The sequence below is a fragment of the Prunus persica genome, chromosome G4 (assembly GCF_000346465.2).
Source record: "Prunus persica cultivar Lovell chromosome G4, Prunus_persica_NCBIv2, whole genome shotgun sequence".
NCBI lineage: Eukaryota > Viridiplantae > Streptophyta > Magnoliopsida > Rosales > Rosaceae > Prunus > Prunus persica.
The window spans coordinates 14,986,554-15,000,796 of record NC_034012.1 but is presented as its reverse complement, the minus strand read 5'-3'; the positions used below and the strand labels follow the sequence as shown (position 1 = coordinate 15,000,796).

The following is a 14,243-nucleotide window of genomic DNA, read 5'->3' as shown; positions in this document are numbered from 1 at the left end:
TTTGGCTTCTCAAGTCAAACAAATATTTTTTGTTGACGACCCGATGCATCGTGGTTGGTCGGTAGTGTTATCAATGCCTAATAGAGAATATAATGATGTTATTGGTGATGAAGTCTTAGGTGATGTGATAATTGAGTGTGAGCCATTTACTAGAGGGATGCCAAATGTTGACACATTTGATGAACTGGTGGGTGAGTTAGGCGGTCAAAATATTCGAGATGGGTGTGAAGATATATGGATTGAATGATGCTTATGTAATTGGCAGTGTATGACAGTAATTTTGTAATATATTGTAATGTGATTTCTTCACTTTCTACGTTCAAATAAAACACGACGTTATTGTGAACCAGTTATTCAGCATATTTACCGACGTCTTAAAGCAACGTAACAATGAAGAACCACGACGCTATTGTGAAGCAATTATTCAGGATATCACGTCGGGGAAGGATTAAGAACCGCCATGTAATTCAAAATAACACGACTCCAATCCCATAATACCGACGTCTAAAAAACGAGATATATAATCTGAACGTTAAAAAATACGACGTCATCATACATTTTCCACGTCGCAAGTTCTTTTATAAACGAAGAGGAACGAAATGAATTCCGACGGTAATTCATCATAACCGCCGTCTAATATCAATTAAACGACGTTGTTTGTAATACGGCTCTCATCATAATCAACGCCGTCTATATGTTTTGTAATACGGCTCTCATTTATTTGGAACCGACGTTGTTTAGAAGTTCAACGTCGTCTATATTAATAAGTGCGTCGTGAGTAATGAATACATATAAATACAACGTCGACTATATACATGCCACCGACGTTGTTTCGCATTTCAACGTCAACTATATAAATACATACGTCGTAAATAATGACACTGACAACTATTTCCACATCGTCTTTTTTAGAAAAATCGAAGTGGAAAATTTATTTCACGACGGTTGTTTGTAAATAAGAGACGTAGTAGATTTCAATAACGTCGTCTTCTCATGTATTTAAAGACGTCATATTTTTTCTTGTCGTGAAAATTATATTTAACGGCGTAGTGTTTTAGTTGTCGTCGTTGTGTGTCTATCTTGCGGCCTTGTTCTTTTAATATGTGTCATATTTTTCCTTTTTAACGACGGTGATTTGTTTGAGTTGGTCGTCTATTCTCATCCTCGACTATTTTTTAGAACTTTAGCAGACTAAACACGTCTGTTTTTATTTGTTTTCGACGTTGTTTTATTTAACAACGTCTAATATTTATCGTCGTTGTTTGTTTCTGAAAATAGGACGTATAAATTTTGTAATACGACTCTCATATATTTGTAACCGACGTTGTTTCGTTATTCAACGTCTACTCTATAAATACATACGTCGTAAGTAATGACACTGACAACTATTTCCACGTCATCTTTTATAGAAAAATCGAAGTGGAAAATTTATTTTACGACGACTGTTTTTATATAGGCGACGTAGTAGGTGTCAATAACGTCGTCTTCTAATGTATTTAAAGACGTCATATTTTTTATTGTCGTGAAAATGATATTTAACGGCGTCTTATTTTATTTTTCGTCGTTGTATGTCTATCTTGCGGCCTTGTTCTGTTAATATGTGTCATATTTTTCCTTTTTAACGACGGTTTTTTTAGAGAGTTGGTCGTCTATTCTCATCCTTGACTGCTTTTTTAGATCTTTTTGCAGTACAAAGACGTCGTTTTGTATTTGTTGATGACGTTGTATATTTTAACAACGACGGTGATTTAACGTCGTGGTTTATGAGGGAAAAGATGACGGTGGATTCCACGACCATTGAAAAACCGAATACACGACGGTGATTTACCGTCGTCTTTTTGCTTTTTTGTAGTAGTGGATAAGCATCAAGGAAAATTAGCGGAGACTGATAAGTAAAAACCATCCCCCAACTTTTAGTGCAGTTTAATCTCTTTGAGAGGGAGGAGGCCTTGTCCCCTCCCCCTTCCCTACCATCCCTGGTTTGTTTCTCTCTTGAGGTTCCTCTCGATGCATATGGGTACCTCCATTTGGTTAGGTCCGAAACTCTCTTATTGTGAGGAGCTGGTGATGTGTTGGAGCTTTCATGCTGCTTGTTGGGGCTTTATGCCTCTTTTCTGGGGCTATATGCCTCCTTTCCGCTTTACTCCCCCAGATCTCCCCCATTCCAATCCTCTCGGTGTTGTCCCTTAGCTGTCCTCCGATCGGTTCCTGCCTTCCTCCTCTAGGTGTACTGGTGTTTACGACTTTGGTAGAGATGGAGATTCTCGGGCTGATTGTTACTCAGACCCCCTCTCTCCCTGCTCGATTTGGTTTCATATATTGGCTACTGCATCGATCCAGCAAAGCGAGAAATTACGAGCATCGTGGAATTTGTGTAGAGCTACTGCTCGGATGCTCACACCACCTCTTTCCAGTCTCTTGGTTATGTTGCTCTTGCTTTGGTGCTGCTTTGTTAGTGGTTGGCTTGTGGTGGCTGATTTGTGGTGGATTAGTTTTTCCTTTGAGTTTGATGATGTTTTGCTCACTGGGTTGTTTTGCTCCGCTTAATCCAGCTAGTTTTGTCTATTTTTAATTTTGTTTATATATATATATGTATTTTAGAAATAGAATTCATTCATAGAATCAAAGACGTAAAACAAGGGACAAGATACAGTGGCCTCGTTAAAACCTTCCTTGGACAACCTCATAAGACAAACCCTAGAAAAGGAAAGAGTATCACACATCTCATGGACTAACAAGAAAGTCCCTTTTAGGTCACTTTGGAACATTACAATAAAAGAAAAAAAAATTAAAACTGAAAACTAGCACAAAGACCTCCGACGTGAACCGCAACTAGAGACCAACACAATAGATCCACATGAGAGGAACGTAGAAACTCCAAATAGTAAACTCACATGAGAGGACCGTAGAACATCCCAACTGTCAAAAGAAAACTTTTATGAGCAAAATCATAGTCCTTTGACACTCACACAAACTGCAAGGCATACCATAGCAGAAATCATGAGAGAACACAGAGGAGGAACACAAAAACAACAGTAAAAGAGGACCCATGAGAAGCACTCCACTTCTACTCAAAACCTGACAAAGAAAACCTAGAACAATCATAGTTCTTCTGTCGGTGCAGAGTAGAGAAAAGCACCACATCCCAACAACTACCACTAGCGTCGTTGCTGCCGCCGCTGTTGAAACATAGACAAAACATCAGCCACTAGGTATCACAATTCTCCAGAGAAAAGACACAATCCAGCTTCACTACTGTCACCACAGCTGAGACAAAGACAACACTAGCCACCTAGAACACTGCAAAAACAATAAACAAAAAAAACAGACAAACAGATCTATACTATCTAGAAAAGGGAAGGGGAGGAGAAGAGGGAATAAGAGGAAGGGAAAAGATAGGAGAAAAAGAAGGGGAGATAAGGAGAGGAAGGGGAAGATAGGTGGAAAGGAGGAGGTTGTCGGCAAGGAGAGAGGGGATCAAGGTGCGACTAGTCTTTTCGCCTCTCCACCCAATTTTGTTTATATGTTAATATCATTATCTGGGACAGTCTGTTTGTTCTTGTTTATTTGAAAGTACAGATTAGATAGCTTCTTTGGCTTCCTTGCTGGGTTGCTTTGTTTGTTGTCACAATGCCTTCCCTGTTTTGGGTGAGGTCTTGAAATGAAGTTCATCTTCCGACCAATTTTTTTTGAAAAAAAAAAAAGAAAAAAAAAAAGATGAATCTACTTAGATGTAGATGAGGTGACTCAGCTTAAAGAGCTTGCAAGCTAAGGAAGACGTTTAGAATTTGTTGAGTAGCAGGTGAGATGAATTGGATTTTAAAAGAAAATTGTTGAATTGGATTTAAAGAGGGAAATATAAGAATTAAATCTCTACCAAATTAAGTAATATGTGATAAGTGTACATCCATTATTTCTTGAGACTAGTGTTTCTTCAACGTTTTTATTATAATCTTTTCTATGTTTTATTTATATGCAAGTAATTGAGAGGAGCAGATGTTTAGGAATTTGGCTAATGAAGGGAAGGCACGAGAAGCTCTTGCACACGCATAAAGTTAAATTTGGCTAATGAGTGTGATAAACATGGCAAGTCATAAAGTTAAAGTTGCACCTTTCATAAAGTTAAAGTTGCACCTTTCGTTTCAGCCAAAAAAAGTTGCACCTTTCATAAAGTTAAAGCTATTTCCTTTTTCATCGAATCGACCAAAAATAGTTAAGGGTAACGACAGACAGTGAAAAGACAAGCAAAACTTAGTGCTGATTTGGCGCAAGTTTTTTCCAATTAGATGAATAAACGCAGGAAAGAATCAGCTCAGGTGTTTATCATATCTTGTCAACAGAATATAGATACTGAATCGTCTCAATTGAAAAAATCATCTGTAATTACAAGTTGTGGTGTAATTGGCAAATTACCATCTCCAGATGTCACTATTGGCAGGGATTCAAAGTCAGTTAGGAGCATTTTGTGGTCAAGAGCAAGCCGAATGTCGAGCGAGGATTAATCCTACTCTTTCTGGTGTGAAGACACCTTGTAATATTTATCAAATAATAATAATAATAATAATCATCTGTGAAAACTGACGCAGGCTGGGGACAACCTTATCGTCACACCGGCAGGACTTCTGTTGTGGCCTTAAATACAAATCTAGTTCCCTTTTACAATTGTTAATTGTCCTATGTACATGACTTTGCCCTCAAAGTTCATTCACAGATTGTGACAAAAGGACAACTTTTGACTACTAGTAGACGTTGGAGATTAGATGTGACAACCATTTTAACACACAGAAGTTATACCTACCAAGACCAAAAGACCAAATATCAAATCAAAGCTTTGTTTGCAAAATTTTCCAAAAGATGTTTCACCCTTGATGTCAACAGATGCTTGCTTGCTTGCTGATGATTTTGCATCAAATATCTGACATTACAGATAAATCACTGTTGACGAAACTTGTTATAAATATCAACGTCTCCATTAGAGTTGCTCACAAAATTATTTTTAGATTTTGAAGGAAAGATGGGTTGGTTGTGCCTCCTCTTCCTGCTCTTTACTACTTGCCAATTCAACTCTACTTGTTCATCATCATCTTTTTCTTCCTCTTCCTCTTCTTTTTCTTCACGGCATTTATGTCATCCTGATGATAGCTATGCTTTGCTTCAATTCAAGAAGGCCTTTTCTATTCGTACTCTTTCCTTATATTCTAATAGGACAATTTCTTGGCAGAAAGGCAAGGATTGTTGCGCATGGAGTGGAGTCACTTGTGAAAAGAGGACTGGTCATGTGATCAGTCTCAACCTTCATTTCGGTGGGCTTCAAGGCAATATTCATTCCAACAACAGCTTGTTCTTTCTTCGCCACCTCAGGCGGCTAGACCTCTCAAGAAATGATTTCCAAGGTTCCCCAATTTCCTCCCAGTTTGGTGGCTTTGTAAGTATGACTCACCTTGACCTCTCTAACTCCAATTTCAGTGGCCCAATCCCTACAGAAATTTCCCACCTTTCCAACTTGGTTTCACTCAATCTCTCCCAAGCTGCTGTGACACTAGATACTCTTAGCTTGAACAGAATTGTTCAAAACCTAACCAATCTTAGGGAGCTTGATATGGCTGCAGTTGATATGTCATCAGTTGTACCTGATTCCTTTAACAATCTGTCTTCTTCGTTGACAACTCTTATACTCTTTCATTGCCACTTGCAAGGAAAATTCCCAGAGAGCATTTTCCACCCACCAAACCTTCGACAAGTGGATTTAGGTTCAAACTATAACCTCACAGGTTATTTCCCCAAGTCTAACTGGAGCAGTCCACTCGAAAGCTTAGACCTCTCTCATACTAGAATCTCAGTAGATTGGCATCATCTCACCAGAAACTTCAGGTCTTTGAGATATTTGTTTCTCAAAAATTGCACTTTTGTAGGATCATATCTTGCATCGCTTGGTAACCTTACACAAATCATGCTGTTGGACCTCTCATATAACGGTTTTGGTGGCCATATTCCATGGTCGCTTCTAAACCTTGAGAGACTCAAGGACTTGGATCTTAGTGGCAACAATTTTGTGGGTCAGTTTCCAGAAGTTGTGCGCAACTCAACAGGGATCTCTTATTTATATGAGTTTTCAGAAGGGCCACTGGTGGGACCTATTCCTCGACACCTAACCAAGCTCACTTTATATAACAACTCACTCAACGGAACGATGCCATCTTGGTTAGGAAGCTTGCCATCATTGGAGGAGTTAAACCTCAGAAGAAACCAACTCAGCGGTAATATCTTTGAGTTCCAATCTCGTTCTTTGTCACGGCTTGATTTAAGTTATAACAAGTTGCATGGCCTGGTTCCAAGATCAATCTATGAGCTAGTGAACCTTGGATGGCTTGATCTATCATCCAATAACTTGAGTGGAACAGTGGAGTTCGAAAAGTTTTCAAAACTCCAGAGTCTTGTTAGGCTTAATCTTTCCTCTAACCATCTATCCTTGAGTTTCAACAATTTGAGTAACAACACCTGGCTTGAACTCAGCACACTAGATTTGTCGTTTTGTAACATAAGTGAGTTCCCATACTTTCTAAGAGCCTCACCAAACTTGGAAGCGTTATATCTTTCCCACAACCGAATTCAAGGAAACCTTCCCAAATGGTTGTTGGATGTGGGGAAGGAGTCATTGACATATTTAGATCTTTCTCACAACTTTTTGACGGGCACTGTAGAACTTCGGTGGAAAAACCTTCAATATCTTGACCTTCGCAACAATTCAATCCAAGGAAAGCTTCCAATTCCACCACCTTCCACATTTTACTTTACCATATCAAACAACCAATTAATTGGAGAGATTCCTCCAATTATTTGCAGCCTGAGTTTCCTTCAAATACTTGATTTGTCTTATAACAGATTGAGTGGTAAAATTCCTCAATGCATAGGAAACTTCAGTCAGAGGCTCTCCGTTTTGGATCTAAGGAAGAATAAATTTGATGGCATCATTCCTAATACCTTTTCTACACGGAATGTTTTGAGGAATCTTAACCTTAATGGAAACCAGTTGGAAGGGCCATTGCCGTTGTCTTTGCTCACATGTAGAGAGTTGGAAGTTCTAGACGTTGCCAAAAAACAAAATTCATGACACATTCCCCAATTGGCTGGAATCTCATCCAAAGTTGCAAGTTCTTATGTTGAGGTCGAACAAATTCCATGGTGGAATAGGTAATCCGAAAACTAGATTTCCATTTCAAAACTTGCGCATCATGGACCTCTCCAACAATCAGTTTAGTGGTCTTTTGCCAACAAAATATTTTGAGCATTTGACGACCATGAAAAACTTACAAAAACAGGAACTGCAATATATGGGAGAACAATACTGTGAGGACACTGTGGTTGTAGCAATTAAAGGCATCGAAATTGAAATGGTGAAGATCCAGAATTTCTTCACTATTATCGATTTCTCAAACAACGGTTTTAGTGGAGAAATTCCAAATGTAATCGGCAAACTTAAGTCATTGAAGGGGCTTAACCTTTCACATAATGAGCTTACAGGTACAATTCCAGACTCGTTTGGCGATTTGAGCAATCTTGAATGGTTAGATCTCTCTTCAAATGCGCTTGTTGGTGAGATTCCGGAGCAATTGACAAATTTGACGTCACTTGGAAAGTTCAATGTTTCGAAAAACCGACTTGTGGGGGCCATACCTACAGGCAAGCAATTTGATACATTTGAAAATAATTCGTATAGTGGAAATATTGGATTATGTGGATTTCCACTTTCCAAAACATGTGTTCCACATCCATCACCGCCATCATCATTACAACAAGAAGATGATTTGGATAACGTAAATGGATTTGATTGGAAGATAGTGTTGATGGGGTATGCATCTGGGTTGGTAATTGGAATATCTGTGGGATATCTTGCACTCTCGAACGGAAGATCGAATGGGCTTCTGAAAGTGATCAGAAAAACACGATGGGGTAAAATTATGAAAATTACACATCGAGCTGCGTGAAGAATCCAATCCAAAAGCATACGTTGTTTCATATTGTATCATTTTCTTATGAATATTGTATTATGTGAAAGTTCAAATAATATGCATGATATCTTGCACTCCTGTCTATTTTTCTCAAAGTGGAATAATTTCTCATGATCCTGTAAAAAAAAAATAATTATTGGCATGCACTTCTTACATTTTCAGGAACACAAAGGAAAAAAAAAAAAAAACGCAAACTTTTAAAACGAAAAAAGAAAAAGACCCACAAAACAAATATTTTCCTCAAACCTCTAAGCAACCAAATGAAGGGCACACTCGAGAATTCCAAAAGGAAAACTACAAATTAACGTATTTCTCTTTCTTTTTTTTGTTCTGAACAAATTATAACGTATGTCACAGTCAGCATAATTGAAGTATCATTGTTACTATCCATGCCTCGAATTAAAGTTAAAACTTGAATTAAAAAATAATGAAAAACTAAAAAACCAAATGTTACTAAATTCACAAAAGTAAAGGTACTTCCCATTCCAATTAGAACTTCAACTAAAAACGGAAAACAAAAACCTCAATTTCTGCATTCAAAAGAAAGAAAAACAATTGCCCAAAGGACAACCAAGTCCAGCAGCTCAAGCACAAGAACTAGTACAATGTGTTGTGCTTTTAACTGTGCTAAACCGGGATTTAAAAATAACCACACCCAGTAGTGGATCCAAGATTTTTGTTTTAGGAGTTAACGTATAAAATGTCGAAAAAAATAATTTAGACCAAAGAATCTCGTAAAAATGAAACTACAATATTATAATTCATAATTAATAGAAAAATCAACATTACTCTGAAATTTAAAGGAGACATCGAAATTCCAAAACAAATTGGGAGAGTTACTACCAATAGGATTCGGTGGTGGCCAGTGGTTGGGGAGACGGTTGGTGTGTGGGTGGTGGTGGTGGTTTTGGTGTGGAGGGTTAGGCTTGGGAGGAGTTTGTAAGGATAGGTTTTATTTGGGTGAAATGATATTTGAAACAAATTTGGGGAGGGGGTATTGGGCTGCTTAATATCTGCTGGCCCTCTTTGTTTTTAGTATTATTTTACTTAATTCACATGGCCAACAATTTACTTAATTCACTTTTTTTTTTCTTGCATTTCCAACTTTATTTTTTTAATAAATTATTCAAGTACAAATGTGATTCGGTGCTATCGGCTAGGGTAAAAAAAGTTTCATCAATAACCAATGTTGGGACGTTGTGAAGAATTGTTCAAGATTCAAAATTATTTCCACAGATCCGACGATTGTGTTGAATGAGACGCTGCTTCACGATTCACCAGCATCAGATTCGCCATTGGACTTCACAATTGATCATGACTCACCAATCCAACGTGAGCCAAGGCCTATTGGGAGAAATGAGGCAAAGGCCAAGAGAGGGAGCACTTCGAACACTAAATGTGCAAAAATTTTGGAGCAAATTGCTATCAATGGCACACTGAGAATTGAGAAAGACTTGAAAAGAGATGAAGCTGAGAAGGCACGATATGAAACATATGCAACTAAAAGGCAACAGAAGCAACAATAAGACATGGAGAACAAAGAGATGAAAATCATGGGCGTGGATACGAGCCATATGTCTCCTGAAACAAAGTCCTATTAGAAGCTAAAACGAAGGGATCTTATGAGAAGAAAGCTTTTTAATGATGATGGACCTAGCAACTCGGATTGGTTAAATGATCAAAACCATTAGGTTGTATTGAAAGAGTTGTCATATGTATTAATTTGTTGTATTGTTTCTCTTTTATTGAATAAGGAAATCATTAAATAATATAGCTATTTATTAAAAACATTTCATACATCAAAACAAACCTTAATTCATTACAAACTACACACAAAATAAAGTATAATTTAAAATAAAGCATAATTTTAAACAAACCAATATTAAAAACAAAGCTTAATTCCATACAAAGCATTAAACTTGACTTCATCCACCGTGATTGCCTTTCATCACCCATAAGTGTTCGATCAAGTCAAATTGACATCTCTCGTGAACAAAGGAAGATTGCATTTCCATATAACGGTCAATCATATAGTTGTAACGACCGTCCCTAATCAGCGGTTCATGCTCTAGTGGTTGTCCGTTTGCTCCCACGGGCTGTTCATAAATTTTTGTCAATGCCGTGTTCATGGGATCGGGTTCAAACATCTCAGGGGCATTGTAATCATACTCATCCTCCACAATCATGTAATAGAGGATGATGCAAGTCACCATAATGCTCTGAAGCATCTCTTCATCAAACATACGAGCAGCACCCCTAATAATTGATCAACGAGCTTACAGGATACCAAAACACATTTCCACATCTTTCCTATAACCTTTTTGAAAGGCAGCAAAGCTTTTTTCTTTCTCCAATTAGGGCTTCGGAATTGTTTTGACGAATGTCGTTCACCTCGGATGAATTCTGTCAGCTAGATAGTACCCACCCGAGTATACGGTATTGTTGATTTGATACATGATATGGGGGGGATGACCTCTCAGCACATTGTTGAATACCGGGCATTGACCAAGCACGTTAAGGTCGTTTTGAGATCCCGCAACTCTGAAAAAGGCATGCTAAACCCAAGTATCGAATAATGCAACGGCCTCCAGAATGATACTTTTTTTTGCCATTCCTATTCCCATAATCTCCTTACCAAGCAGTTGGGTAATTCTTCCACTGCCACTGCATGCAGTCGATGCTTCCAATCATGCCTGGGAAACCTTGGGCCTCGGCTTTTTGTAGAAGCCTTTGGAGGTCCCTAGGCGTAGGTTTGCAGAGGTAATCCTTCGTGTAGAGAGTTTCTATTGCTCCTTCGTGTAGAGAGTTTCTATTACATCACAGAATCTAACCAAGCACTCTAGGATAGTTGATTTCCCCATCCTCGCAATCTCATCCACTTGGTCTGCAGATGCCCCAAACGCAAGCATCCGTAAATCAGCTGTAAGTTTTTGCTCCAAAAGAAGACCAAAAACCCCAATAGCATCGTACTTCTGAACAAAGTATGTGTCGTAATTGCAAACATCATGCATGATTTTTTTGAACAAATGGGGCTGCATTCTATATCTCTCTCGAAAATAAAAAATAAAATACAACGAATTTGGGAAAAAGTAATCTTCCAAGAGATTCTTACCCCGAGAGTGCCTATGTTTGTCCACATTCGAGACACGGCCATGGTGGTGTTGCCTTGATTGATTGAGCATACCCACCGCTAAAAACAACTTCATCCTCCTCTTCATCCAACTCACGATCTTCTTCAACACGTCTGTGCCTAATTTCTTCATCTTCTCGCTCTTGCCTTTCCAACACCCTCCTTAAGTTAGACATTGAGACTAGAATGTGTTTTTTAAAATCTGAGAAATGAAAGGATAGAGAGAATATGGTGTGAGAGGTCTAAGTTGAGGGTGTAGTTTTATAGAGGGATTTAGAAGATAGAGATGACACACGGCGCAATTTTATAGGGTGAAAATCTTATCTGAAATCTGATATTAGAATTTTATAATAAATATCGACACGTGGCAACCGAAAATCTTATCCAAAAATCTTATCTAAAATTTGAGATCTGAATGTTATAATAAATATGGACACGTGGCAACTGAAAATTTAATCTGAAATTTGAGATGATAATTTTATAATAAATAGTGACACGTGATAATTGAAAATCTTATCAAAATTATCGTTAAAGTATTAAAAAATAGAAAATAAATTAAAGTGAATAGTAATTGCCCTTGCCCTTACCCATAGGGATGGAAACAAAATATGCAAGGCTTGCCACCATTCACGTGAATAGTGACAGCTCTTGCCTTGCCCTTGCCCATAGAGGTGGAAGTGCTCTTAGAAATCATTTTACATATGGGTAAATTTGCCTTTAGAATTTTGGGAATAAAGTGGGTGGGGGGAAATAAAACAGAGGGTCTTTAGTATATTATCGTCTCACAATAGGAAAGTTCTTCATAGATGAAAAGTTTCTCAAAAGCCGAATTCAAAAAAATAATCCAATTTTGATCCTTTTGTTGACTGTATTTTTTGTATCATATCAGCAAATGCTCATGTTCCCTTGTAGCAAAATCCAATGAACATGCTTACGAATCATATGTTATTTTGCGGTGGACTGAGATCTCAAATAAGACTTTTAGTAATTGATTATTTAACTCAATAACAGCTTTCACTCGTCCATACAATAATATAAGCGGAGCTAGCTAGGTCGTACAAAAAGCCATGTGTCTCTCTTCAGAAGGAAAAAAACTTATCTATAACAGGAATAGCACTGTTTTGCAATTTTCGGCTAATAACACAATGATACGTGAAAAAGTTATTCTACGTATCACTATCTACGTTATTGATCGGGAATAGTAAAAAATGCTATCCCATTACATGAGAGTTTCTCTCCTTCAGAAGCTCTCTTCTCTTACTTACACCAATACAATATTGGGTTATCTTTTTCTTTCCTTTTGGCTCTGGTTGTTTTTGTGCTAATGCAGACAAAATATTACCCTTACAAACACTTCAAGCAACTCAACTGCAAACGAGATTCTTGCTTTTGCTCAGAAGAATGATTAATACGAATCAACTATCTGTACAATTCTACTTGCAAAATGATAAAGGTATGTTAACCAAAAATTAATTGCACAAAATACAATCTCAATCCCAGCATAATTATACAACCTTCAACACACAATCCCAAGAAGTCAGCCATGTGCGTTTCCTAGGTTAGAGACTTCCCTAACAAGCCTTGCCAACACTCCCCCTCATTGACGTATTTGAATCTTTCGCACAACTTTTTGACTGGCACTGGCACTGTAGGACATCTTCGTTGGAAAAAATTCAATTATCTTAACCTTCGCAACAATAGAGCTTCCAATTCCACCACCTTCCACATATTTCTTTTCCATATCAAACAATCAATTCACTAGAGAGATGCCTCCAGCCATTTGCAGCTTGAGTGTCCTTCAAATCCTTGATTTGTCCAATAATAATTTGAGTGGTAAAATTCATTAATGCATAGGGAACTTCAATAAGAGCCTCTTCGTTTTGGATCAACGGAAGAATAAATTTCATAGTGTGATTCCTAAGGCATTTTCTATGGGAAATGTTTTGAGAAATCTTGATCTTAATGGAAATCATTTGGAATGGCCGTTACCGTCATCTTTGCTCACATGTAGAGAGTTGGAAGTTCTAGACCTTCGAAACAACAAAATTCATGACATATTCCCAAATTAGCTGGAATTTCTTCCAAAGTTGCAAGTTCTTATCTTGAAGACCAACCAATTCCACGGTGAAATAGGCAATCCAAAAACTAAGCTTCCATTCCAAAAATTGCATATCATGAACCTCTCCCACAGTCAGTTTAGTGGTCCTTTGCCAACCAAATATTTTAAACATTTGAAGGCCATAATAAAATTATAAGAATAGAAATTGAAATATATGGGAGACTAGTATTATCAGGACACTGTAGTAGTGGCAATTAAAGGCTTCAAAATTGAAATGCCGAAGATTCAGACTTTCTTCACAACTATTGATTTCTCAAACAACACTTTTATAGGAGAGATTCCAAACGTAAACAGTAGGCTTAAGTCATTAAAGGGGCTTAACTTTTCTCATAATGAGCTTACAAGTACAATTCCACCCTCGTTTGGTGATTTGAGCAATCTTGAATGTTAGATCTTTCTTCAAACGGGCTTGTTGGTGATATTCCAACATAATTAGCAAATTTGACATCACTTGAAAAGTTCAACGTTTTAGAAAACCAACTTGTCAGACCCACACCTCATGGCAAGCAATTTGATACATTTGAAAATAATTTGTATAGTGGAAATGTCGAATTGTGTGGAAATGTCAAATGATTCGTATACATTGGAAAATGATTCCAGTTTGCAAAAACATGTATTCCATATCCATCAATGCCATCATCATTACAACAAGAAGATGGAAGGTAGTGTTGATGGGGTATGCATCTGGGGTGGTAGTTGGAATCTCAGTGGGATATCTTGTACTTTCTAATGAAACACAAGATTGGTTTGTGAAAGTGGTTGAAAGAAAGCAATGGCATAAAATCACACAACGGCGTGTTTGAAGAAACCGTTCCAAAAGTATGTATTTTCGTATTGTATAATGTTGAAGCGCCAATAATATTCATGAATTCCAAAAGAAGATCCTCTTTAGTTTTGTCAAAGTAGAGTAATTTCTCGCCCATCTTGTAATTTGGTAAGCACAACACTGACAAATCAGTTCAATCATTACATGCAATTTGACTAC

The 14,243-nt window shown here is 37.6% G+C and overlaps 1 protein-coding gene across 1 annotated transcript; it reads left to right on the top strand.

Moving 5' to 3' along the window:
• LOC18781087 (leucine-rich repeat receptor protein kinase EMS1) lies at positions 5,432–7,111 on the top strand. Its single transcript, XM_007214323.2, has one exon. It carries the CDS (start codon positions 5,432–5,434, stop codon positions 7,109–7,111), a length of 1,680 nt encoding a protein of 559 aa, XP_007214385.2.

Excerpts from the sequence above, each read along its gene's own strand:
- LOC18781087 (XM_007214323.2), top strand. The coding sequence starts at position 5,432 with ATGACTCACCTTGACCTCTCTAACTCCAATTTCAGTGGCCCAATCCCT.